General features: G+C 53.9%; 8 protein-coding genes across 8 annotated transcripts; 3 read left to right on the top strand and 5 right to left on the bottom strand.

Annotated features, from left to right (window-relative positions):
* Nucleotides 1–874: 874 nt before the first annotated feature.
* Nucleotides 875–4686, top strand: CGCS363_v008761 (Ankyrin repeat domain-containing protein 50; the record flags this gene model as incomplete). The annotated part of the gene is made up of 4 exons (XM_036640610.1): nucleotides 875–1017; nucleotides 1067–1290; nucleotides 1345–1464; nucleotides 1520–4686. 4 exons carry the CDS (start codon nucleotides 875–877, stop codon nucleotides 4684–4686), a joined length of 3654 nt encoding a protein of 1217 aa, XP_036494818.1.
* A 309-nt stretch (nucleotides 4687–4995) lies between these two features.
* On the bottom strand, nucleotides 4996–7014 carry patE-5 (Dehydrogenase patE; the record flags this gene model as incomplete). Its single annotated transcript, XM_036640609.1, has 2 exons — nucleotides 4996–6376; nucleotides 6431–7014. The coding sequence occupies 2 exons, from the start codon at nucleotides 7012–7014 to the stop codon at nucleotides 4996–4998; spliced, it is 1965 nt and encodes a 654-aa protein (XP_036494819.1).
* A 3207-nt stretch (nucleotides 7015–10221) lies between these two features.
* Nucleotides 10222–12027, top strand: CGCS363_v008759 (uncharacterized protein; the record flags this gene model as incomplete). The annotated part of the gene is made up of 1 exon (XM_036640608.1): nucleotides 10222–12027. One exon carries the CDS (start codon nucleotides 10222–10224, stop codon nucleotides 12025–12027), a length of 1806 nt encoding a protein of 601 aa, XP_036494807.1.
* Nucleotides 12028–12453: 426 nt separating this feature from the next.
* On the bottom strand, nucleotides 12454–14907 carry CGCS363_v008758 (Heterokaryon incompatibility protein 6, OR allele; the record flags this gene model as incomplete). Its single annotated transcript, XM_036640607.1, has 1 exon — nucleotides 12454–14907. One exon carries the CDS (start codon nucleotides 14905–14907, stop codon nucleotides 12454–12456), a length of 2454 nt encoding a protein of 817 aa, XP_036494182.1.
* A 400-nt stretch (nucleotides 14908–15307) lies between these two features.
* CGCS363_v008757 (uncharacterized protein) lies at nucleotides 15308–16156 on the bottom strand (the record flags this gene model as incomplete). Its single annotated transcript, XM_036640606.1, has 2 exons — nucleotides 15308–16071; nucleotides 16126–16156. The coding sequence occupies 2 exons, from the start codon at nucleotides 16154–16156 to the stop codon at nucleotides 15308–15310; spliced, it is 795 nt and encodes a 264-aa protein (XP_036494787.1).
* A 466-nt stretch (nucleotides 16157–16622) lies between these two features.
* On the bottom strand, nucleotides 16623–16954 carry CGCS363_v008756 (uncharacterized protein; the record flags this gene model as incomplete). Its single annotated transcript, XM_036640605.1, has 2 exons — nucleotides 16623–16781; nucleotides 16835–16954. 2 exons carry the CDS (start codon nucleotides 16952–16954, stop codon nucleotides 16623–16625), a joined length of 279 nt encoding a protein of 92 aa, XP_036494786.1.
* Nucleotides 16955–19695: 2741 nt separating this feature from the next.
* On the top strand, nucleotides 19696–20971 carry CGCS363_v008755 (Secondary metabolism regulator LAE1; the record flags this gene model as incomplete). The annotated part of the gene is made up of 7 exons (XM_036640604.1): nucleotides 19696–19770; nucleotides 19823–19913; nucleotides 19962–20003; nucleotides 20061–20215; nucleotides 20267–20304; nucleotides 20354–20491; nucleotides 20551–20971. The coding sequence occupies 7 exons, from the start codon at nucleotides 19696–19698 to the stop codon at nucleotides 20969–20971; spliced, it is 960 nt and encodes a 319-aa protein (XP_036494792.1).
* A 574-nt stretch (nucleotides 20972–21545) lies between these two features.
* CGCS363_v008754 (Acyltransferase BOA11) lies at nucleotides 21546–23314 on the bottom strand (the record flags this gene model as incomplete). Its single annotated transcript, XM_036640603.1, has 2 exons — nucleotides 21546–22143; nucleotides 22203–23314. 2 exons carry the CDS (start codon nucleotides 23312–23314, stop codon nucleotides 21546–21548), a joined length of 1710 nt encoding a protein of 569 aa, XP_036494788.1.
* Nucleotides 23315–25834: the final 2520 nt, after the last annotated feature.

Here is a 25834-nt window from a genome sequence, read left to right as displayed (position 1 = left end):
TTTCTTTCCGTGAGTATATCTCAACGACCGCCGTGTCGAGGATCCAGAGGCAAGAACCAGGGAAAATGAATTGTGAGGGATCAAAGGTAAGTAACCACGAAGATTTGTGATCCATATACTGAAGACGATGAAAACTAACGTCAGAACGAACAGGAACGCGAACGACAGTTTTGGAGATCTGCAATCTTATAGCCTGGCATCGGACCTGAAGGGGATCACGGAGATGCTGGAAGCCATTTCAGACATCGGAATGGACGAATCAGACGCAACACAGGATCTGGCGGACCTATGTCGATGTGCACACATCGAATTTCGGTGATGTCGCCGTCGCCGCTAGTCCTAAGCTTTCAGACTGCGGAATGAACCAATCGCAGCAATCTCTTGCTTTATATTAGGGGATTCTGAGGGACGGTCGGCCCATGTTTCTATTGCTGCATGAAGAGGTCAGCAATGGAGTACGTATTAAGGAAGCTTCTGAGAAACCGGACTTGACCAATGAACTTCTACGCGGCATGCAGGAAGTAGGACACTTCCAACACCACCTCGTTATTTCACAAGACCAGCCTCAAAAGCGGGGCTTTCAGACATTGGTCTCGACCAATGACTTTGAGCATGGCCTAAGCCTAATTTGAGATTCAGATACTGGCTTCAGCCAATTGCAGAGGATTGACACGGTTGGTGCTGACGTTCTACGATGTTATAAGGCTACGGCTTCCCCCTTCCTGTTCACCTTTCACGTTGCCAGCCATAACAACCCATAGTCGCGCTTATACTCGTCGAATTGAGTTCATTTTGCATACCTTTCACCATCTGCACCCACTCTTTTCTCTGCGGGTGCACAAGCTGTCACTTCGTTGGCTCCTCCATCAAGGCCATGTCTTCTTACTCTTCCGGCAAGCGGCCTTCTGATGCAGAATGGCTGCAACACATATTCACCATCGAACGCATGTTCCTTGAGGAAAAGAAGTCTCTTGTCGAGACAAGACAGCGTCTGGAAAATGACGGGTTCCCGGTTACGTGAGTCTGCATCGCCGTATCTGAATCACATCTGCTGACTGATTCGTAGCAAGGCACAACTCGAATACAAGTTGAAGCTTTGGGGCTTTCGCAGAAGAATACCCAAAAACAAGACCGATGCCGTCTGGAAATTCATTGGTCGTCGTGTTCGGCGAAGGAAGGAGCAGGGCAAGGAAACCGAGGTCACTCTTGGCAAGGAAATTGTCGATGCTGCCAAGGTCTGCAAAGAGATTAAGCGATACCAAGAAACCATGTTTGACAGGTTCATCCAACGTATGCCTTATTGACTGACCCCTATCATACATTCTTATGTGCTAACCTGTATAGGGAGTCCAACTCCCCTCGAAGGCGTAGAGATTTCTCTTTACACCCCAGCACCACTGCCCGTACGATTCTTATGGCCACCTAGTCTTCCTTGGAGCAGGTTTCAAGACAGCTTTCTACTCGGTAAGTTTGACAATTTCTAGTGATTTCACCAAAACTTGTCTTTAACATTGTGTAGCATTCTCTGCCCCCGGCTTGCTCAAGAACATGAACAACATATCAAAGGAGTTGAGTTGCCGGAAGGACGACCTATATTTCACCTACATGGTACGGTTAATTGCTCCTCAATATGCGGCTGGAAGCAGCGTTAGTCAACTAGCTGCTGAAATCGGATCCACCTTGCCAGAGACTCACGAGAATGAGAACTTTGATCGGGCTAGTCGACTTCTCCAGGGCACGGCCGACGAACGATACAGCGAATATGTCAAGATGATTCTGTACAAGATTTCGAATAATCTGCTGTTAGCCGATGAGATACAAACCAACCATGTCAATCCGTGGCGGAACGCGATTTCAGGTAAGGTCTCATCGGCATCCGAAGAATGGGAAAACATCACCGAGATGCTGGAAACCTCGGGCATCATGAAGGCACCTTTCCAGCTCGGAAACAATACAGACGCTACGACGACCGCAATAATGGAAAAGCTTTTTCAGAATGCCTTGCGGAATATCGGACCGCAGCCACCCAACGACTCCTTGTCAAAATCCTCATGCGGAAGGATCATAGAATGGTTATTGCAGTCCGGCCAGAACCCGAATATACGGGTCCAAGACATCATGAATAGGGCTATAGGCTTCTCTGTATCTATTTGGACTCCATTGCAAATGGCAGCTCGAATGAGATCTTTGCAGCTGATGTCACGACTTCTGGATCATGGGGCTTGTCCTAACTTGTCATTTGAGCCCTGGGACGGGTTTGACGAGTTCAGGAGTCAGATTGGGAGTGTCAAAGGTATGCATCCTTTGCTGGAAGTAGTTCGCCACTACAATGACTTTGATGAAGGTCGTTTGGGTATGATTGAACGCTTGCTGAAGATGCGCTTGACCGTGTCCGTGGATTCAATTATCAGAATGATGATGAACTGCGGACGTTATTTACCGAAGCTGATGGAAGCGCTCATTCGAAATGGAGCTGATATATTCCAATCGATAAGGGCCACAACTGGTCATGCCTGGTTCATCGACACTTTCAGCATCATTGGCTGCACGGCCAATTACCACTGTGAACCGCAAGAATTGCATCCCTTCTTTCGCTTGCTAGAAGATGCTGGGATCCAGAATCGGTTCCAAATCCCGGAAACCGTCAACACGACAAGCATCGTCTTGCTTGCTGCAGCGGACGGCAACACTGCCTTTTTGGAGGAGTTACACAGCTGCGGTATTGATACCACCGCCACAGGGAGTCTTGGAAGTTCGGCAATACACGTTGCTGCGTACTACGGGCACCTGGAAACTTGCAAAACGTTGGTCGTGCAAGCGTATGAGTCCAACAAGCAAATTTCTTTCCCCCTACATTCCGCCGTGGCTGGAAGGAGCTTAGACATCGTTCATTCATTACACCGAAATAAGATCGATGTCAACGAAGTTTTTGAAGACCTGCGGGAAGCCCGGTCTGTATTTCGAAAGTGGGAAACGGGGGGGCGTCAGGCAATGTCACTGGACCGTTTGTTCACTGCCCTTGACGTAGTACTGGAGTTCAACAGGTTCGATATGACCCACTGCTTACTGGATAAAGAAGCGGAGAATCCACTCTGGGGTGCCTGTGCCACCACAAACTGCCAAGAAGACGTCGAAGGGCAGGAACTTGCAAAGATTACTCCAAAGGCTGGAGCAGACCCACCTTGGGGAGTCCGGACGCCTTCAACAATCAGCAACTACAGATATAGCATTTGCTGCCAATTCAGAGAAGCATTGAAACACGACACTGGCCTGGCACAGCGATTGGTTCTTGATGCTCATCAACACGACTTATGGGACGATCCCTACATGTCAATTCTAGAAGCGGCTATCATCACCTGCCACGAAAACACGGTGGACAAGATATTCGCACTGAATCCAGGTGCTTATGATCCCGGCGCCCTTTATGCCAAAGTTCTATTTTCCACAGGTTCCAGAGACAACATAACCATTAATCGACTTCTCTCGAACCGCCCTCAATCTGAAGAGACATCACCTTTAGAAGCGCTCGCTATCGGATTGGCTGCCTGGAGTGGCCAGACGGAAGTACTTGAGATGCTCCTAGCTGAAATTGATCAGCCAATGCTGGCCAAGGTACCCAGAGCACTGTGCAACGGACTGCCAAGATTTTCTCCATTCAAATTCGCCATTAACGGGTTGCCTTTCTGGCACCGACCACCTTACGATCTTCAATTCACCTCGCCAATCCTTTTCGCACTTGGGTCAATAAAGACGCTGTCTCTCGTGTTGAATCATGGATACAAATCCGACAGGTTAACAATGCGTGCGGCAATTAATGATTTTGACCGGGACATCGTCAAAACATTGTTGAAGTCTCCCAGACTGTCAAATTGTCCTGGTTACACTCAAGGACCCTTGTCATACGTTGTGGCGCGTGAACAGCACGATGTAGTGCGGTTTCTGCTGGAAAATGGAGAAGACGTCAACGAGGACAACAGTCATGTGCACGGCTACGATTGGGAGAGTGCCAGAAGTCCTCTGCAATCAGCTGTCGGGAAGAGCGATCTATACCTAATTGATCTTCTGCTGAAGTCCGGTGCTGACGTCAATACTCCCGCCGCCAGATATAGGGGGGCAACCGCTGTACAGCTTGCAGCGATCTCAGGGAGACTGGGAATTCTGAGAACATTGATCGACCATGGAGCCGATGTCAACGCACCTGGTGCTGAATCCGGAGGTCGCACAGCGTTGGAGGGTGCGGCAGAGCATGGGAGGATTGATATTATCCAGTATCTTCTTAGTCTAGGAGCACGGACGACTGACAGAGATCGCATGCAGTACCTTCGCGCGATCCGGTACGCCCAGCTGGAAGCGCACGAAGCCGCGGCAAGCCTTCTCAGAGATCACCGGGAGTGGACGGCAGACGACCAAATTCTATGGAAAACGTTGGCGGGTTTGGATCGTGAGCAATTGGAATCCTTCAAAGAGGATACACAAGAAGTACCGTCGTCATTGAATCTGTTGGGGGATACCGTAGCTCTCAACGACACCGAGGTGGGAGACGCGTCAACGAAGGACGGCTCTGGCCCATTGGGGCCTTATGAAGACGTCTACGATCCTACTGAAGGAATGGAGCCGCCCGATGACTTGCAAGATCTGGAAATGAGGATGAGTGATCCTATGGTATTCATGATAGGGGAGATGTGAAGGACTTGCCAACTGATGTTAGTGTCTAACATCAATACTTTCCTAAGAATATGCTCAAGTATAAGTGAGAAGTTAGAAGTTAAAAAAGGACACTTTTCAGAGAATGGGGCGGCTCTGTTTCATGCCAAGGTTCTTTAAAATTTCTTACTTCTGTTGGCCAAAGACCCAGTCATCAACCACCTGAGTGTTGATGGGGATATCAGTTCCTTGGTAAGCTCAGCTACTATCTCTCTAGCTTTAGTCCCCCTGGTTGTTGTGAACCCAGATTTAACATCTCGTCGCAACCCTCTTCTAATTTCGTCCTATTTTTTACAAAGCCCCTTGACCTACGATACCTGCCGCAATCTTCTCGGCCAGCGCGTAAACGGTGCTCTGAGGGTGGCCAGGAGGCAGAATAGGAAAGCTGGATGCATCAACAACTCGCAAGCCCTGAACACCGAAAACCTTGGCCTCGTTATCAATAACCGCCATATCGTCGCTTCTCTTCCCCATTTTGCAGGTACCAGCAGCGTGCCACACGGTCATCAGACTATCCTGGATTACAGCCAATATTTCCTCATCGGTGTCCTCGTTCAGGCCAGGCCAGTACTCTTCGCCAATCACAATTTCTTGCACCACGTCTGTATTCCAAACCTCGCGCATCCGGCGCCACCAGCTAATAGCAACTTCCTGGTCAGCCTTGGCAGACAACCAATTCGGATTGACGAGCGGCAGAACGGCAGTGTCAGAGGATTTGATCGTTACGTTGCCCCGGCTGACTGGGGCTACCATAGCACCCAGGATCGTTGCGTACTGTTTTCCGTTGAGTGGTTGTTGCAGCGCTGGAAAGCGGAAATTGCCAATGTAGCCGTTACCACTGATGTGCTCAACCTCGGGCCAGTCATCGGGAAATTGAGACAAAGCTTCTCGAGTAGCCGCCGACCAAGTGTCGCGGTACTTCTGCGGCAGCTTTTCCCAACCGATGAACTCAACCACGTTGGAGGACAGGGGCCCTGTGCCGTCGCTAATGTAGTCAATGAGGCTGCGGGCGAGCACAACCGGATTATGAAGAACGCGGTTGAGAGTGTCAAAGTTGACCTCGTAGGCGGGTCCAAACATGATATGGTCCCACATGTTCTGTCCAACCCCGGGGAGATTTACTCGGAGAGGAATGTTGTTCTCGGCGAGAGTAACAGCTGGCCCAATACCTGAGACCATCAAAAGCTGCGGAGACTGGAAGGCACCTGCTGAGACGATCACTTCCTTGGAGGCGTGAATAGTGTAGCCTAGGCCCAGAGACTTGACCTCAACACCCGTAGCGGTACTGTTCTCATTGATGACGATGCGTTTGGCCATGGTCTGAGTATAAACCTTGAGGTTTTCCAGGTTCTCGTCGACAGCCTTGTATATATACTCTGCAGAGGAACTGCGGGTTTGGTCCGAGCTACGCACTGTGGACTGCGAGTAGTGGTATCCTAAGAGATTGCCGCTGCTGAAGCCGGTGGTGCGGTTCATACCAATCGCTTGCATGCCCTTTTCTAACCATGTCGCCCAAGCTGATACCCAGTTTGTGTAGCCAACTTGCACAGGACCTCCAGGTGAGCTGAAGACGTCAGGATCATATTGTGTCGACGCATTTGATCGGCGCTTAGTGGTATCAGGAGGCGTAAAGTTTGTTGACTTCTCGAAATAGGGTAAGAAGTTGTCAAATCTTTGGCGTATTAGCATTTTGTGTGTGCTTTTGAACGAACCGTGTCAAGCTCACTGATAGCTGTCATCCCCAACTTCTGAAGCCCACATATCGTAAGAGCCCTTGCTACCTCTGTGATGAATCATAAAATGCAGTGCCGAGCTGCCGCCCAGACACTTCCCTCGGGCATAGTGAATTTTGCGGTTGTTGGCGCCGACTTGGGGCTCCGTCTGAAACGCCCAGTCAACTGTAGGGACGGTGTCATAAATGCTGGACCCGATGCCAATGATGTCGCCAGCCGGTGTCGTCCCCAAGACGGGCTTAGCGATCTCATAGTAAATACCCGCTTCGATGATGGCGACGGAGTGGCCGGCTTCTGCAAGTCTGTAGCCGACGGCGTTGCCAGCCGTGCCGCCTCCTACAACCACATAGTCGTATGTGGCTTCGGTTCCAAGGGCGCCTTCGACTACACCAAGCACACCTTGCACTAGGCCCTGGCCCGAGAGAACGGCTTTTACAGCCGACAGGATAGGGTTCAATAGTGAGATCCCAATGCTCTGTAATGCCGCAGCAAATTCATCGTTAAAAATCGGTGCGGAGAGGACACGAACGGCGAAAAGCACAAGAGTCAGAGAAAGGAAGGAATTACGAACGCGCATTTTCGGGTTATCTGAGGACCCAACTATGAAAAGCAACTTTTTCACTTCATATAGAAATTCACAATGTGATCCATCGATAAATGAGAAATCAGTATGTGGCAATGTCCAGACATTCTAGCATGTACTGCGGGCAGCGGCTGCGTGGAATCCTCGAGTGACACCATGCAGTGTCCTTTTGTCGGCACTCAGGGCTCCAAACAATTTCAACAGAAAAGACTTGAAATGCGAGAGAGGGGGGAATCGAGACGGATGCAAGGTTGGGTTTCTTAATGTCCACGTGGGGTCTATGAGGTAACGCATGAGCTGCTATCCAAAAAGGATGAGGTTGATGCAGTCATCTGCTCGAATGTGGTGAATTCTGCGATGATCTTTCTAGATACATGCTTCTTCGTGCATGACGCTTCGGACAGCAACGGGGCAGATTGACCACAACGGGACAGCCTTATGAGTGGTGGCGGGTGGGCCAATGCCCTAATCCATGGATCTCTGTGTTAGAAGAGCAGCACAGTCGCAAAATGCAGCAATAGAGCGGATTGAAATTCAGTCGAGCAGTTGTTGTATTAACTACCCACGACGAAAGTTTGGACAGGAGATCGCTTTGGTTAGGTTGCGAATCACGTACAATGAACAACAAGGGGAAACAAATAAGAATGCTTTGGCTGCCGTTCAATGCTCCCTCATTAGGCACATGATTCCGATTTCTTGTTCTTGATTGGCTCGTACATATTGATTGCTCTTGGCTGATGAGATCTCGGCTGTCATGCAGCAAGGCATTCGAGAGGGGCAGTCTGGATAGGGCGGGGACAGCCACAGCTATTGGCACGCTGCAAGAAGATCCTCAATATCACATGCGCGAATGAGAAAGATGTGACAGCCCGATATGCATGGAATCTCACACAAAGGATCAACTGGAAGACCTCTAACCTTTCCTATGGGTTTCGTCTCGAGCCCGGTTTATCATCCATTATAGTGACAGCTACAGCGGTATTTTACAACTCTAGGCACAACAATATGCTAGATGCAAAATAAAAAAAATCGTTCATAGATGCTAGATGGTCGTCGTGAGCTGCTATACTCTTCGCATATTGTTCAATATGTGATTTGGAAAACTTAAGGAGACATCCAAAAAGGAGCAAATGCAAGGTTGTGGCAGTGGGATTTTCTTAAAGGCCCAACAATGAAAACCGTTGATCATCAGGGAAATCCATGCGCTTCACTCTTCAAAGGCAACGTGTGTACTCGAAGAACACAATGGTCAAGCATCGTTCCTTGAACATGCTGACTTCTGCGCACGATTATTGAATTCCATATCTTTCTTCCACTGTCTTACTTTTAAAATCCTCTCTACGGATTGACACGTTGTTCGCAAGAGGCACGTAGCTCATTGCTACTGTGTCACAGTGTCCAACAAGGAGCCCCAAGCTTTCGAGCCTTCCGTCGAACGATAAACATCCCCACCCGAACAACACATCTACCCTGGAGCCTTTCCGTCGGGTAATTGACTTCGGGCCGCGTGATGATGCCAATCCAATGAACAATAATGACCGCATTCAATCACTCGCCGGATGTGAATGGCCAAGACTCTCAGAACGTCGACCGGATTGGGTTTAGTCTAACGTCGCTAAGATCCAACCAATATCAAACCTACCCGCAAATCATTATCCTCCGCCTGTCAAAAGAGAAGCCTTACGCAAATATGCTGAATCCGGCCCGATGATTTTCTCATAAGCTTGGTCTGCCTCTGATCTACGGCACGAGCTGCCACTCGATCCGACCCGTTACCCACCGATCTGCGACATTAGAGCGCTGACTGAGACATGAACGCGACAGGAAGTTGAGGACGTGAAAGATCTGCAAGCTAGATTTGGTTTGTGCGTTCATAACCATCGTCATGGAAAAACCGAAATTGCCGTTCTTCGCGTCTCGTTCAGTAGGTTCAATGATAGCCGTGATCAGCAACGGATGGAAGACGCGTCACGCGGCAGCTTCCAATTGGCAAATATGCCACTTCATTGGTCGACCCTGGTATACCACGTATGGTTTCGTACTTCTACTGGCAAGTATTGACGATGTTGCCTAGAACGTTGCATTTTCCTTGCAAGCTTGGCTCTCCAGGTTTTCCTAGATTCAGTCACGTTTCCACGCGAGATGATGTCTCGTAATGTCAGATGCTCTTCCTTAGGTATCCGACGATACAAGAATCGGAAGAAATTCACGTATACTACGCCTAATCAAAATCAAACAGCAAGTAGGCCGTATATTGGGTGATGAGATTACAACTGAAACAAACCTCGTGAAGTAATTCTGGAGAAAAGAAGCACGTCTGTGTTCGTAGACGGCCCTTCATTTCGTTCTTGGGCTTCTTTCCTCTTGATGACTTCTTTCTCCCGAGGCCTCACATTGCTCAGGTTCTACCAATGACGATCCCCGATAGACATCAATTTTCGTAGCCGCAAACATACTTTGAATAGGCGAGTCCCTTATCCTCCTGACCCTACACAGAACCTCGTCTCCCACCTGAGACATGAAGGAATGACTTCATAATCGTTAACGAACCACGACTTAGCCGACCGATTTGATCCAAGTTTCCGCATTGGGTCTACGCTGCGGATGGCATTGGGTCGCTTTCGAGGCCTCGGCCCGGTCTCTTACAAGATGCGGAGACACTGAGACATTCGGCTTTAGGGTGTTGTTGATCTTGGCACCATTCCAGCCGCTACGATTTACTCCCGATTTTGAAAAGATCTTCGTTATGTTTCCGACGAGCCGGGGAGTGACAGCTCGTCGGTCATTCGTCCAGGCCTCTCACATCACCATCAGGATAGGTTGTCGATGATGTCTTTTCGATACCGTTCGTCAATGGGTCCGGCCTTACCACTCAGCCGGAAGCGGCGTCGGTGTGAAGTAGGATCAACATCATCGTAACGACATCACTTTGTTGACAGCCCCAATCCCGTAGAATTTAGGGAGAGGCCGATCCTTATATGTCCAGGTATCTCTCTACCGAACTGCGTCTATATCCTCCGCACCGCTCACCCGCCGAGGCTCAACATGGAAGACAACAATTCTCCGGCCTGGAAGAAACTTGCAATACTCGTCCAACAGGTGCCACGACGTATGGGTCGCGCCAGTGCCTCTTTCCTCCGTCCTCGCCGGAAGTCCTCGTCGGCGTCCCAGCCAAGACGTCGCTCATCCACTGTCTCCACCATGCGATTCGTCAATCCTTTCGTCGAGGGTCAAGACGCGTCCCCGTGGTCGCGCAGTTCCCTCGAAAACGGCTGCTACCGAGATTTCAAGAAGGACGAACGCCCCATTCTGGTATCCATTAGGTCTGCGAGAAGCTCTGTCTCTTCATTTTTCAGCGATGGCCACAACAATAGCGTCAGGCGCCCTTACAGGAATGACTATCTAATGTCGATACTATGCCTGATACTCCCGTCCTTCATATTCAGCTCAACGAAGAGCCCCTCTTTTGATTCCCGAAGGAGTTCAACGTCGCAAGTCAACGATTCCACGGCCTACCTCGATGGCCTCCGCGGCTTAGCCTCATTCATCATCTACATTTCTCACTACTCCCATCTTTGGTACCCCGAACTCGGCCAGGGCTATGTCGCGGCCGACGATGGCTCAATGTCCTGGCAGAAATCAGTCGTCAGAATTCTACACTCCGGTCGATCCGGCCTGACCATTCTCTTCGTCATATCCGGATACGTGCTCTCCATCAGGGCCCTGACGATGATTTACAAGCATAAAGACGAGCATCTGTTCCGGAGCATCGCTTCATCCGCCTTGCGTCGCCCGATCCGCCTGTACGCCCCCGTCGCCGTCTCTACCGCCATCATCGCTATTATGGTACACTTCGGCTTCTACATCAGGGACCCAACATCTGCGCCGGCACCGCCGGTCGTGGACACCTTCGCCGGTCAAATGCAGCATTGGCTCGGGGACTTTGTCAGTCTGATGAACCCGTTCAAGCCCATTGCTCACCAAGATGACGCTGGAGTCATGGCCTACAACGGACACCTCTGGACTGTTCACGTTGCCATCAAGGGCTCGTTACTCGTCTTGGTGGTTCTCCTTGCTTCTTCACTGGTGCACAAGTCTATCCGCGCTACCGGAACGATGGTTCTCACCGGCTGGCTAATTCATCTTGGGGACTGGGACAAGGCACTCTTCCCCGCCGGACTTTTGCTGGGCGAGCTCTCCCTCGCTATTCCTCCCAGCGCATTGCATGACGTCCTCCCGCGATGCAACACCTCAACCAGCCGGCGTGCGTTTGCATACTTGAGGGGGACTCTCCGCCATGTGTGGACGATTGCCCTGTTTGTTTGCAGCCTTCATCTCATGTCTTACCCGGAGACAAGTGGAGCTTCAGCTTCAGGATTTTACTGGCTTTCGTCGCACGTCTTGCCATGCTATCGTGGCTCGGACGCTCAAGTCCAGCTTCATTGGAACGCCATTGGTTCCATTGTTTTCATCATTGCCTTGATGTACTCACCGCAAATCAATATCCGACGCTTTTTGGCAAACCTGTTGGGCGGTTTCAGAACCCGATCACCCTGGCACAAGAATAACACAGTCTTGCACACAAGCGAGAAGGAAAAGCTGGAAGAAGAATCGGCGCCGACCACCACTTACGATCAGGGCGAGCCACTGCTCCAACGGCTCTTCACCACAGACATTGCCCAATACCTTGGGCGCATCTCTTACTCCATCTACCTGTGGCACGGGTTCATCAATCACGCAGTGGGCACACGGTGGTTGGTTCCCGCCAACGCCGCCTTGATGAAGAGTCACTCTCTTGCATCCGCGCCTCTCGAGAACCTTCCTCTGAATATGACTGGTTCGATGTTCGAAACGGCTTGGAGCGCGTATGCTTTCTCGTTCTGGGGAAGCTTTATCCTTAATACGTTGGTTCTTTTGTGGGTTAGTGACATCTTTAACCGCGTGGTGGATGTACCAACAGTCAAGATCGGGCGATGGCTTGGCGACAAATGCTTCAAGAAGTTGTGAAGCAAGATTGCATAAACCTTCCATATTTACGATTAATTGGTAATGATAATACTTCTTCATAGGCAATCATAGCGACTTGTTGGAAAACAGAAATATTACATTTTTCTTTTCGAACGTTGCGCTCAAGCATTTACGAAGTGAGATGTGTGCACAGATTGTGCTTGGTGAGTTGGCTTGATGATACATACCCATGGGTTACCCATATCCATATCCATGGGTAACTAAGTATTGCCCAGCGCCCGTGGGCCCCCGTGGGTATCCATGGATAGGTTCCTTTGCCATGGATAGACTCCTTTGCCATGGATACGCGTCAGGAAGAACCCAAGATCGTGGGTATCCATGGGCACCCAGGCCATGGGACTTTCAAGCCTAATGAATAGCGAGTGTTCTTCGACGACATCCATCCCTGCCGTGGCCGTTCAATACTCAGTACAAGCCAACTTCTTCAGCAAGCCCCCCAGCCAGCTCTCCATCCATTATGCCGTGGATGTAACTTTCTCCAACAACTCTGAGAAGCCCCCTCTGTTCATCTAGGCGCAGAACAAATGGTGCGTCACAGCCGTGGATCACACCAACCCTGTCTCCCACCTCCGTGCACAGCGGCACCAACCCTATCAGCCCTTGCTTGGTGACAGCAAGCTCATATTTGTTGGCGATATTCGACAGCTGGTTTGTGTACATGGCGCACTCCGGAGGAAGGGAGCCCACGTCTGAAGCCGAGGTCACCCCGAACTGTGAGACAGCCACCAGGAATTCCGTCTGCCAGACATTGCATACTCCAATATAGAGAGAATACAACAATAGCGGTATGGCAAACACCCAATACAGCCATTGCAGGAGGAGAATACATACCACAGACAGCCTAGCATACTTCAAAGGCAGGTTCCCCTTGAGGAAGGCCATGGCCAAGATGAAGATCTCCAGATACAGCGGCAGTCGCCGCAGGATGGCGAGTGCGAAAGGCGACGCCAGGACGCACGCTATCGCCATGGTGAAGACGACAAAGGCGAACATGTGGCGGTCTCGCTTCTTCACCATTTGGTACAACTCAAAGACCTCCGGCCCTGGGACCTCACCCTGCGACGTCCGATTGGCGATTTGAGTTCTCCAAATCACGTCCTCAAGCTTTTCGCCCGTCGGGTACTCCCTACCCGCGATATTGAACGTGGCCATGATCAGGAACTCGTTCATGAAGGCCCCCAGCCTCATTCTTCCAGGTATGATAGCGGCTATGCTGTCAACACTAATGGATTTGACGTAAAGAATGTTGCGCGTTTCGTCGAAATGGTGGTAGAAGTTTGTGTCGCCGCAGGCTGTGTACAAGCGCATCGAATCCTCGAGTGGCTTATCATCCCCCCCGTCCGTTGGTGGTGCCAAGTTCGTGTCATCTTCGTTAGGTTCTTGATTCTGATTCTCCATCGACTCGGCCTCTTCGCGTTGCTTGTCTTGTGATCGCAGGGTGAACCCAGGTCTTTTGTCTTGGGCATACGTGACGGAAGTCCAGTCGGGCACCCACGACGGCGCTTCATCATTGTCACCACCGCGTTTCTTAGACCTCTTCGACCTCAGCCCCGAACGAGCGAGAACCTCGGCTCCCTGGCCCTGCTCAATCTTGCCAATCGCGAACCGCTTGCTAACCACCGCAAGGGTCTGTTCTTTTGAGTAAATGGGCGCAAACTCCTCGCCGTCAACATCCCCAGCCAGCCCCAACAAGGCATAGATTCTATCCACAGGCTGCGTGGCCAGAAAGGTACCGGTCATCATGAACAACTCGAGCAACCCTCTCCTCCCAAAGGGAAATACCGTCCCTTCCGCCCTGTGCTCCAACATCCTCGGCGCTGCCAAGCGTTCATACTCGCAAATCGCCGCAAAATCTCGTTTCACGGGCAACGGCTCCTTCCACCTATCGTTTTCCGTGTCTTCCCGGTAGTTAAACCACATGAACGCGGGACTCATGTATCCTCCGCGCCTCAGACGGAAGTCCCCAATCGTGTGCATCGCGCTCGCACCCTCGTGCGCGAGTCTCCACTGGTCGAGCCTGTGCCGGCGGTACCACGGGACCAGAAGCTCCAGCGGAACCAGCCAGTTCGACCTGAATCCCTGGTGCGCAAGGCGGAGGTTGTCGACGTAGGCCCGCGTCGCAAGGAACAGTCTGCGCCAGTCAATCTCCCGCGCGCCGCACATGACCGTAAGCTCAGTGGCATTGACGAACTCTTGGATCACCCAGACGCGGCGGAACCAAGGGCGGCGCAAGAAGGCGCGGAGCGCCGGCCAGTCGGGCGCGTCCGGCGGCGGCATCACGAAGCCCGCGGCTAGGGCTGCCGCGAAGTTGGCCGTCGGGAGGACTTCGTCGAGGTAGTCTGCAAAGTCGGAGATGTGCTCGAGGAAGGCGATGGCGAGGTCGCTGTTGTCTGCGGACGGGCCGAGGTACACGAGCACGCGCGCGGCGATGCCGTAGATGTCGGGCATCATGCGGATCTGCGCGCCCTTCTCGACGTTGTCGGCGCTGCGGACTTGGTTGATGCAGATTGCGTCGACCCAGACCACGCGGTCTCTGTCGGTGTAAGCAATCTGGCGGAGGAGGGTATGTAGAGATGCGGTTAATGGGATGACTGATAACGGGGTGCTGCTGTCGGCATTCTCGTCGTTCACGAGAAGCTTGAAGGGTGTCTTGGTGTTGCTTCCCCAGTGATAGGATACGGCTTCGTATGGTAGCTTGTGCTCCAGATACGGTCCGTCTGACCCCCAGCGAAATGCCGGGTTGGCCAGCTCATGGTGGAGAATGGTCCCGGTGAGGTCTCGGCGCGGGTCCGGCGCTGGGTGGAGACGGAGCAGCCGGATCTCGCCCGGTCCTAAAGCCCGATACTGGTATGGATCCATCGATCAGACATGAACCTTTCTCTACTATGAGAAGAATGTGTTGCAAGTCAGACAACATGCCAACAGAAAACAAGGCGGCATCTGACTTTTCAGCTCCTGTCCCCCCTGTCCAACCTAATGCACAAGCGCCTTTCAGCTGTCTCAATCAGGACATCATATTGAGATAGTTGACGAACGGGCCTAATTCCGCCCATCCTGCTGCCTATTCGAGTCTGAATGATCGCCGTTGCATCTCATAACGACGAGTAATCTCTGCCTTGGGAAGTGTATCAAGTTTTATCCATTTCGTCGCTATTAAAATCCATGTGTGCCTGACATCGCTCTTATGCCCCTCCATTTTACGCCAATCCACGTCATTAAATACTCGCTACTGTAGGAATGCATGCCAAGAAGTCAACTATCAGAATCGCGCAGCCGCCGTGAATCCGCAGCCAGTCTTGCCCTGCTCCTCAGCCACAGCCCTCGCAGAGCATGCCCCCTTGGGCCCAGCGCAGCACCCCGAGGCGCAGTCCGCATCCGAGAGGCACTGCCCCGTGATGAACTGCTGCCCGTTACCCTTCCCTACATTCTGCGATCCAGCCGCACCCGTGTCGCCACCGGCAGCCGGGGCCGCTTGGGCAGGCGCAGAGGGCGCCGCAGCTTCGGCGCCGGTCCCCGATCCCGCACCAGCCGCGGCGCCGCCGAAGCCACACCCAGTCTTGCCGTTAGCGTTGGCCACGGCTACGGCAGAGCATGTTCCCTTGCCGTTGAGCCCTGCGCAGCAAGCCGACGCGCAGTCAGCGTCTGTGAGACACTGGCCGGTGATGAACTGCTGGCCGTTGCCCTTGCCGACGTTCTGCGAGCCCGCGGCCCCAGTGTCCGCTGCAGCAGCTGTGTTTCCAGAGTCAGGGGCGGCGGCGGCGGCCATTGATGGTGCGGCAGCAGGAGCAGCGGCGGCAGCTCCGCCGTCACCGAAGCCACAACCGGTCTTGCCTGCTTGGAACTGCGCTCCAAGTCCGGAGCAGATGCCGGCGCCGTTGAGGGTGGCACAGCATGTGGAGGCGCAGTCTTTGCTGCTCAGGCAGGCTCCGCCGATGAACTGGGCGCCTTGGCCGTTGCCGACGTTCTTTGCGCCGGCCGGGTCTGGTGAAAGCGGGCTTGGGGCAGCAAGAACTGAAGCAGCGACTTGAAGATGTTAGTACGAAACGAACGGGTTTTGGGTTGGAGAGAGAGACTTACAAAGTGCTGCGGCAACTGAGAAACGAACCATGATGAAAGTGAAAGAAGGAAAAGAGTATTTTCAAAATACCCTCAAATTACTAGAAAAGGATATATTTAGACGACTGCAGCCTTGTACTCGATGCTTCTGGTTAGCTCCTGGATCAACTCAATCGAGGACACTTCCCATCTTAAATAACATCGATCCATCCCCACGAGATGGTCTGAACATTGAAGTAAGCTTGTCAAAGCCCCCTCCCTCAGCGCTTGCTGATGTCCTTCCCGCCATGTCACGAAGATCCATCTGGAGATGCGACGCAGTTCTGTCACAGGGGCACGTTTCTGGAACTGAGGCTGAGCGACAGAGACGAAGCAGAGCTCACCCAGCATGCGCGCCGTTGTGTGTGAAAATCCGACCGAATATGCGTACCGCCACCACGGCGATCTTCTGCCGTTTGACCTACACGATACGACGGGCAGTAACAATTAAGATGGAGAACATAACGCAAGGTAGCAAATCAGCCAGTGAGGTCGTTGAGGCTGATGGCTGGGGGGTTGAAGTCACAGACGAGGCCGTCCCTGTCGGGCCAATGTTTCGGATGAGACCATGCTCCCCAAAACATCGGAGAACGGCAAACGGGCCCAAACACGGTCGATGAGCCCCTGGCCCAGACGAGCTGAAGAATAAAATGTTAGTCAACGATTGAAGGAAAGAGATAGGACGGTCGACCTTGCTACAGATCTTCCGACGGCCCAGGTTTCCCCATTTTCGCAGATGTGCAGAGCGACATCGCGACGACGGCTCGTCATTCGTCTGCGGCGCTGCGTTTGGGGGCCCGGGCCCAAGCATTGCGAAACCGCAGGGCCGCTGTCATGGCTGTCAGCTTTCGGTGTGCCGTCTGTCCGATGTTAGTCCGTTTGAACTGGAGTTGCCCCTATTCGCGAGATCCATCCTGCGCTGGAGTTGAGCCGAATTGGCAGGCGAGTTCAGCCGAGTTCCATCCATGGCCAACAAGGGGGGAATGTGGGAGGGAGGCAGTGATGATTGTCTGAGGAGATGGTGCGGGTTGGTTCATGTCTGGTCCGCCTCACAGCATGAATGTCCTTGAGAATCCTTCGCTAAAAAGGGATGAAATTGCCGGTCTTAGCCAACAGGATCGCGCTGGACGCTCCACTGAGGTCGGCTTTGATGCTCACGATGCCTGTGGTGATGGTTTGAGATATCCTGGGAGGTGGCGGGCGGCAGCGTCATCAGTCGGGGATGATGGCTCAGGGGGGATCTGCTGTTCGGCGCAACGATTCTGCCGTGTTTGCTTGCCAGAAGGATCGTGAAGATGTTTGCTCCGAGAAGCTCGATGAAGAAATGCGAATCATGAAGTTGATCAAACGTCAATCCTCCAAAAAGTTCAGCAGAGTTTCGGCGACTCGGAGAAAATCAGAAAAAAGACCAAGCAGTGCCCTGTGAGCGCAGAATTGACTTTCTCGCAGCAACAGGGGCTTTGAGCAGAAAAAGCTGGCAGGTCCAGGGGATGGATGCCCTGTCTTCTTGGCCGGGAGATCACTGATTGGCTTTTGCGGCTGCTTATCTCATCTAATCAGCCCCTGAGTGACCAAGACATAGAGCAACAACTGAGCAGCAACTGACTGACTCTTACAACTTCATCGACAGAAACATGTTTCTCGACGTGACTCGCCATGTTGCATCCTCAACGCCTCTTTGCACGACATGTCGATCATGAAGACTTCGCAATCTTCACCTAACATCAGCGATGCGGGAGTTGTCGCTATGTGTCGGGACGAAAGACGACGCTGGCGACATACCGGATTCACCGCTGGGAGGCGAGGTTCTGCGACACCAACCACGACAATCCTGCGTGTTGGACATGGATGAATGGGCAAAGTCGTATTCTCCCAGGGGCCACCTGCAGCTGACGTACTCTTCGCTTTATCCCGCAGCCTCTGCTCATTCAATGTGGCCCAGGTCAGCTCATTGACTCTCGCGGTTTCACGGAGGACTTCCAAGCGATGCATCGAGTGAAGCCATCGCCGAAGACGCCAACACGCCAAGGAACTATACACACATGGATGCGGTATCTGCCTCGAAGGCAATCATGTTCAAGCTGTACAACTCGGCGAAGTCCACAAATCAATTGACCGCAGCCGTTTGATGGCAGGTCCACGGCCACGAAGCAATTGAGACAGGCAATATGTTCAGCTGGGTTCAAGTGAACACCACCAACACTTGTCGACAGCAATCGAAATGCTTGGGTCTGGCAGCGCGATACCATCAGAAACAGCCTCATTTCCAACAATCTATTCAAATCAATGTGATTTCTCTCGTCGGAGTGCCCGCTTTTCGCTTGTCGCTTCTTCGTCGTCCGGAGATCCGGAAAGCAAGCAGCAGCCGCAGTTCCAATACCGCCGGCTGCCTTTAGAACTCCCGGGGAACACAGAAATGCTGGCTGAGCATCTACGAGATCACACTTAAGCTCTAACAGCTGATCGCATTAGATGCTGTGTGAGGACGCATCGGTGCCGATACCTCGATCTCAAGAACTCAGCGCTCCGTGGCCAGCGACGAGGCGGTGAGATCAGTTCGGCCCCATCTCCGACCGGGCATCTTGCGAAGGCATGGCTTTACTGAGTCTCTGTCGAAAGAATTATGATGGAAACCCTCCTCGAAATGAATCAGTTGGTGACCGTACTGGCGAGGTCTTGCACACCGACTGCCAATGTCCGTCTCTTCCGACGCCGTCCCTTCGTCGAAACTGATTCCTCTTCAAGCTAGTTTGCCCGGAGCTTCTTCCGCCATTGCGATGTCCAACAGGACCCCGCCATTGGATGCCCGCCCAGGCGACGGTCTCGATCGAGCGATTGAGCCGGCCGTGGAGGCTTGCGGCGCACAACTGACAAGGTTCAAGACATGCGCCAATTAGTGCCGATGTGCGCGCTCGGTGGAATCATGCCATGTCTCTGCTGCATTCCAACTGCTGGCTGACATCTCACGATTGGCCATCACGCACATCGAGCAGGCCATGCTATGCCGCTTCCGTCCTCACCTGCTTGCGACTCTCCAATCCTATCAACCTGTCACATCGCTACTGTTGGAGCTGTTGGAGCCCAGAACACTTGTTGGTCGCGATCCTTCTCTGTCTTCCAGACACTTCATTGGGCCAGACTATCGACCGCCACTTCTGTCACCGTCCAAACTCACCGGTCCGAAATGGGGCTCACCCTGGACCTTTTCCGCTGTCATCTGCAAATCATTTGTGTCAGTGACCTGGCTCCTGGGACCGCAATGCCTGCAGATGACAGCCCGGGGTGGTGGTCAATCACCGCCTGTTCCTCCCATCGGCCCCTCTTCATGAGTCGCTCAGGAAAGGGTCCTCCCGGCCCCGGCCAACTGTCTAATCAAAGACATGGCTGTGCGGGGAAGAAAGAGATGTCGATAGCGTGATATTTCTGCTCGCCTCACCGATCGTCAGGCCAGAGCCGCAGTCCGTCACACCTGGACCTGACTAGACCTGCGTACAACGGCACCTCTACACCTACACACGTTGCTGTGATCGCGAGACTCGGAAGCTTGTCGACATGGCGGCGCTTCAGGCTGACGTTGTAGAGCCCGACGACTTCAACGATATCGACTCAGCCGTGGGCGATACCAATGTGCGAATCTCACTGCCTGTGCGCTCGGTGAAGGTACTGACGGGTGGGACAGGACGGGACCTCGACGACGGCGAGCTTGAACAGCTCCATTCTCGACTATCGCAAGGAGAACGGCCGCACCTATCACAGGTTCCGAGATGGAAGTGAGTAGTCCGGCAGGATGGGCAAGGAGTCAGCTGATTGTGATCGAGAGTACCACTTCCCCAATGATGAGGAAGAGAACGAGCGACTAGGTACTGGCATGCCCTCTTTGAACCTGTTGTAAGGCAGCGTATTGACATCGTCTCGAGACCTTCAACATCACATCTTCTACCTCTCCTTTGACGGTCTGCTCGGCCTGTCCCCGCCCAACAAAGCCGACGCCAATCCGGGCCGTGTTCTTGACTTGGGAACGGGAACGGGTATCTGGGCTATGGACTACGGCGACGAGCATCCAGGCTCGGAGGTAGGCGATCCAGCGGCACCCTCTTTGATATGATCTGACCTTTGTTTGTAGGTCATTGGTGTGGATCTCTCTCCGACACAGCCGAAGTTGTATGTTCTCAATTGATTCTACTTTTCAGTCTCTCCTAACATCTTCAAGCGTCCCGCCAAACGTCAAGTTCGAGATCGACGACATCGAAGACAGCTGGACCTACTCCCGCCCTTTTGACTACATCCACTCCCGGATGATGAACTCATCCATCTCGAAATGGGAAGAATACCTGCGCCAATGTTATGAGTGAATGCCCCCATCCCTGTCTCCAATATCTGAACCCCAATCTCACACGCCCCCCACAGAAACCTCAACCCAGGCGGCTACCTCGAGCTCCAGGAATTCGGCCTTCCCCTCTCCGACGACGGCACCCTGACCCCGGACCACGCGCTCCACAAGTCGATGGCCCTGCTGGGCGAGGCCGCCGCCAAGATGGACCACGCCTTCATCGAGCTCAGCACGCTCAAGCCCATGATGGAGGCCGCGGGTTTTGTGGATATCGCCGAGATCTGCTTCAAGTGGCCCAGCAACACCTGGCCGCGCCACGCAAAGTTCAAGGAGCTCGGCGCGTGGAACTACGACAACATCACCACCGGGCTGCAGGGGTTCCTGATGGCGTTCCTGACGAGGGGCCTCGCGTGGAAGGCGGATGAGGTGAATGTGCTCGCCGCGCAGACGAGGAAGGATGTTGGAGATCGGAGTATCCATGCGTACTGGCCCATGTGAGTATTACGGTGGTTCATGTGATGGTTGGTGCTGACTTTGACAGGATCGTGGTGTACGGCAGGAAACCGTAGTGAGGGTCCGCCGGAGCCGGAAGACGGGGCCGGGTGGAGTGCTCTTTCCCGGACGGGCCCATGCTTTCGGGGCCAACCCACTAGTTCACGAGAGAAATTTTAACAAGAAGCGATTCCACGATGAAGTTTTTTTTCCATCCACTCACCCAGCTCAAACCCTACCGCTCCACTTGGCTCTTGATCCCTCGCACGCCGGCCATCATCAACAATCACAACTCGCAGGCCTTGCTAGCTCAATCGGTAGAGCGTGAGACTCTTAATCTCAAGGTTGCGGGTTCGACCCCCGCGTGAGGCTCAATTCCTCCCTCCTGCTTTCTTTTTGGCCATCAGAGTTTCCAGCTCAAGTATCACGCGCTTCTGTCACATTTTTGAGTGGTGTAAGTCTTATTGATAGTGATTATTGTTTGTTAATTCCAACCGCCTGCTTGTTCTACATATGGAAATATAGCAAAAGACCACACCAGATAGGTATCCTACACAAAAGACGAAGAAACCAGGCCCGCTCACAATCCTTTCGTCATGACCCTCCTGAACACCGTAACCAGCCAGCCACAAACATCCCGCACGCGGACAGAAGCATTGCGACACCGCGCCGCCACGCCCCTGACCACGACAACCGTATCCCTCTCCACCTTGCTCAACCTGTCCCTCACCACCTCTGCCACCGCCTCCTCCTCCGTCTCCGTCTCCTTCTCCTCTGCGCCCTCCACATCATCGACATCGTTCTCAACCCCGCGGTACTCAAAGTACTCGCTCCACTCCGGGTCCGCCAGCAGCGCCGCGGCCACCTCCCGCTCGACCGGCAGGCTGAACTCGGTGCCCTCGTCCGCGCCCGCGGGCGCCCCGTTGACGCGCGCCGGGTACGTCACGAACATGCCCGTCTGCACGCTCTCGAAGAGCCAGCGGAACGCGTACGGCGCGCCGAAGCCGAAGTCCGCCTCGCAGGGGCGCGTGTCGCGCCAGTCCGTGAAGAGCGTCGTCATCGGGTGGAAGGCGTCGCCGCGGATGAAGAGCGTCGTCTTGTCGCGGATCGGCGCGAGCGAGGCCAGCATCGCGTTCACGTAGTCTTGGGTCACCGTGTTGGTGAGCTGGCGGATGTACCTGAAATCGCATTGTCAGCAAACCTCGCAGACGTCAGAAAGAGAGGGAAAGAAACGTACCATGCCAACTTCCAAAACGGCGCCGAGGAAATCACCTCCTCGCCGCTCATCGTCGGCACCACACTCTGGAAGCTTACCGCCACCGACATGAAATTACTCTGGATCCGCGCCGGCACGACCGGGTCCCGGAACCGCGGACGCATATTGACCGCCTCGCCCCAGATCAGCGCCTCCTTCAAGTCCGGCTCGTACAGCGCCGCCTTGTGCTTCGAGAGCACGCGCCAGATGTGCGCCGTGTACGCGTCGTAGCTCGAGATCCACCTGCCCTCCTCGCCGTCCTCATCCGGCGGGGCGGCGAGCTTCTTGAGCTTCGCCATCTTGCTCTTGGGCAGGTGGAAGAGCAGCCGCTTCGACGGGCGGTATGCGGCGTTCCGCTCGGGCGCCGCGCTGGGGCCGTCGACCTGCTGCGACGCCGGGAGGTCGGCCTTCGTGGTGAGGGAGAAGTCGAGGCAAGCGGGGTCCCAGGCGGGGAACTTGGGCGCTGAGCCGGTGCCGCGGGCGGCCCAGATGGCGTTGCAGTTCTCGGCGAGCTGGTGCAGCTGGCCTGACCAGGCCATGATGTCGCCCGAGAAGTGGTGGTGGTGCATCATGAAGATCATGCCGCCGGGGATGAAGGTGGCCTTATAGGCGGCGGCCTTGGGCCGGCTCGTCCAGTGGGACTCGGGGCACTGGCCGCCCTTGAAGGGGTGGACCGACCACGTCTTGGGGTCGCCGAGGGCTTTTGAGGAGAAGTGCTGCTTCTCGAGGTCCGCGAAGGTGGGATACTTCTTGTTCTTCTTGCCGGTGGCGGCGGTGTTGTCAAGCCATTGGACGTGGAACTCGACGGTGTCTTCCCTCTTCTTGTGCCAGCAGAGCCCGGAGCCGGAGGGGTGTTTTGTGAGGACGCCGGGCAGCTGGCGGACCTGGGAGAGGGTCCTCTCGAGGCCGGCCTTGAGGACTGTGATGAGCTCGGACTGGGAGTCTGGGGTGGCGGAGGGGAGCTTGAAGAAGAGGACGTAGTTGCACCAGATCTGGCCCGAGAGGTAGTCCAGCGTGGAGAGGGGGAAGATTTCTTCTTCTGGGTCTGATTCCCAGTTGGTAGGGTGGAGGTGGTGTACTTCTACCCTCGCCATGGTTGATGGTAGTGTAGTATCCTCCCACGAAGATGTGACAGTGTAGGAGATATGTGGGAGAGAAAGAGAGAATGCTTCTTCCTGGGGAAAACCAAAGAGTCGAAGAGAGCAACGGATTGTTGTCTACATCCTTCAGACATCCAACTTACACGTCGGCCTCTAGGGAGGTATATATGGTTCTCACCTCGGCGGGGGGAACCAGATTCCTTCCCGTCAGATGGCTGCCTTCCTTCCTCGCCCCTCCCCATCCTGCGCCGCCATCACCGTGGAGGCAGTGTTAGCATCAGTGCCAGTGACAGCGTTCCTCCACCCATTCCCGGCACCATCATCGCTCGTCTTGGTCTAGATAGGATGTGATGTTTGGGGGCCATCACATCTTTGACTCCTCCTCCAAGCACCAGACCCTTCCTAGTGGTAGATATTCGTTTGCCGTAAACGGTAACTGCGTCGTTGCGTGAACGAACGGGAGGAGCGCCTCTACCCCCGGCCACCCTCCTCCCCCATGCCACATCCACATGGTCCAGCCAGCCACGGCGCGGCACCAGGCGTATCTTAGCGGAGTCCCATCACAAACCTTCGCAGGTTCGGTAACTCGGGGAAGAGGCCTAATCTCAAAAGTGGCCTCAAGCGAGAAGAAGATACATGAGCTGAGGCAGGTAGGTAGTCAGGATTTGGGGGTCTGTGACTCAAGGTGCGTGTGAGGCGTATGTATGGTGGAGGTGGAGGGTCCTTCCGTACGGCTCAGCCGATGAAGAACAAAAGGACGGCCGAGAGAACTTGCGCCGTTGCGAAGCATCAAACCAGTGGCCAGGAGGATCCAGGTACCTTTTCGAAAAGAAGGCAATCACACCGAGAATGTAGAATGTGTGTGGGTTTGTGGTTGGGCCTACACTCTTTACGGACGTAATTATCGTTTTTGGGCTATCTCGCACGCAAGAAAAACGCTGTTGGTTCCTCGTCACAACGCCAATTGGCTGGGAAAGCCTCATCCTCCTGCGAGAATTACAGAAATGTCGAGATGGCCGCCGTGGAGCCCCATTGGTCGCAAGGCTGCGTTACATACACCCTTCCCTCCCCTCCATCCCCCTGCCACAGCCAGCGCGCGAGTGTGGAGGCGATGATGGAACAGGTGCCTAGCTCCGGATTCCGCTGCGGCACGACTTTCTTGGGTTTTTTGATAGAGCGCAAGGCTATTGAGAGAGAGGCCTTGGTGGTAGGGTGGGATGGGGAGTGCATTTTCCTAATGAGGAAACACACGAAGCAGTCCCCTCTCGCTCATAGGCAGAAATGGCACTGCGAATGATTCCTCAGCTAACTTTACCCTTGCGATGAGGATGAAAAAGATGGAGGAGTGGGGTTCACTTGTTGCGACTCGCCGGGGTCTGATTCCCAAATTCCCACACAATTTTCCCCGTTGACATCGTCCTGACGCCTGGGCTACCGTTTTCCCCGTTGACATCGTCCTGACGCCTGGGCTACCGGCCGGGGGAACCGTTTTCGCTGCCTGCCGGTGCTGCGGCTCAAGCCATCTTTTGACAGCGCCGAGCCGAAAAAACAAAAGTCGATAAATGAGGCGTGCTTGGGGCCGCTTCCGGTGAGTGTGAGTGCATGTGGGGAACACTCTTGCGCCCAGAAACAGAGAACGATGAGTGAGAAAGTGGATGACGAGCGAAGACCCGAGAAATGTCATTGGGAGCGAGGCGAAGCTGCCGCTGAAGAAGGAATCGGGTCCCTACCTACCCCTCCCCTCCATCCTCCGCCTCCCTGTCGACAATCAATAACGGCTCCATTCCGACTCACCGGCCGCTCAGCCTTACGAGGAATTGGGAGCGCTTGTGGTGTGAGTGGTGTGCGGCCTCGACGTCCTCATTGGCTTCGTCGGGGTCATCATTGCTTCCTTCAAATGTCGCGGGCACGTCTCCATGTCGCTTGGCTTTCCGCGCCTCTTGCGCCGCTTCGGTTTGCCTAAACGGGGGACTTCGCCTACCGCCGCGCGGGGGAGGCGGAATGATGAGATAGACACATTGTCTCAAGAGCCGTGGGCTAGCGATGCCGGAGAGGCGCGGAGAGGCACGGCACGGCAGGCCGGTGGAAAGTCTAAAGGCGGGAGAGAACAAAAAATGTTGCTGCCTCTCTCCGTCTCTTGGACTTTCGGTCATGCCACGGGCAAACAGAGACATGCAGATGATGTCGTGCGCTATCAGCCTGGCGGTGCCTGGAATAGCCAGTTCGGTGGGATCCTGTAGTAAGCTGACGTAGGGCTGCGATGCAATGCCACTCTCACTCTTCCGTCTTCTTTTTCTGGGTCATCCCCAGCGGCTGATCGCCACCCGCTCAACTCGCTTCAGGCTTACTTACATCCAAGGCGGCGGTGCTGGAAATGGGAATGGGGATGGAGGGGAGGGATGGAAGGGATGGAAGGGATGGGATGGGCCCGCCTCGACTGGCCAGGCAGCATCGCGCGTAGCTGCATCGAATCGCATGCACTTCTTTTCGCCCATCGTGTTACACCAAGATCTT

The sequence above is a fragment of the Colletotrichum siamense genome (genome assembly GCF_013390195.1).
Source record: "Colletotrichum siamense strain Cg363 chromosome Unknown KSG_Cg363_contig05, whole genome shotgun sequence".
NCBI lineage: Eukaryota > Fungi > Ascomycota > Sordariomycetes > Glomerellales > Glomerellaceae > Colletotrichum > Colletotrichum siamense.
This window is presented reverse-complemented; position numbering and strand designations above follow the sequence as displayed.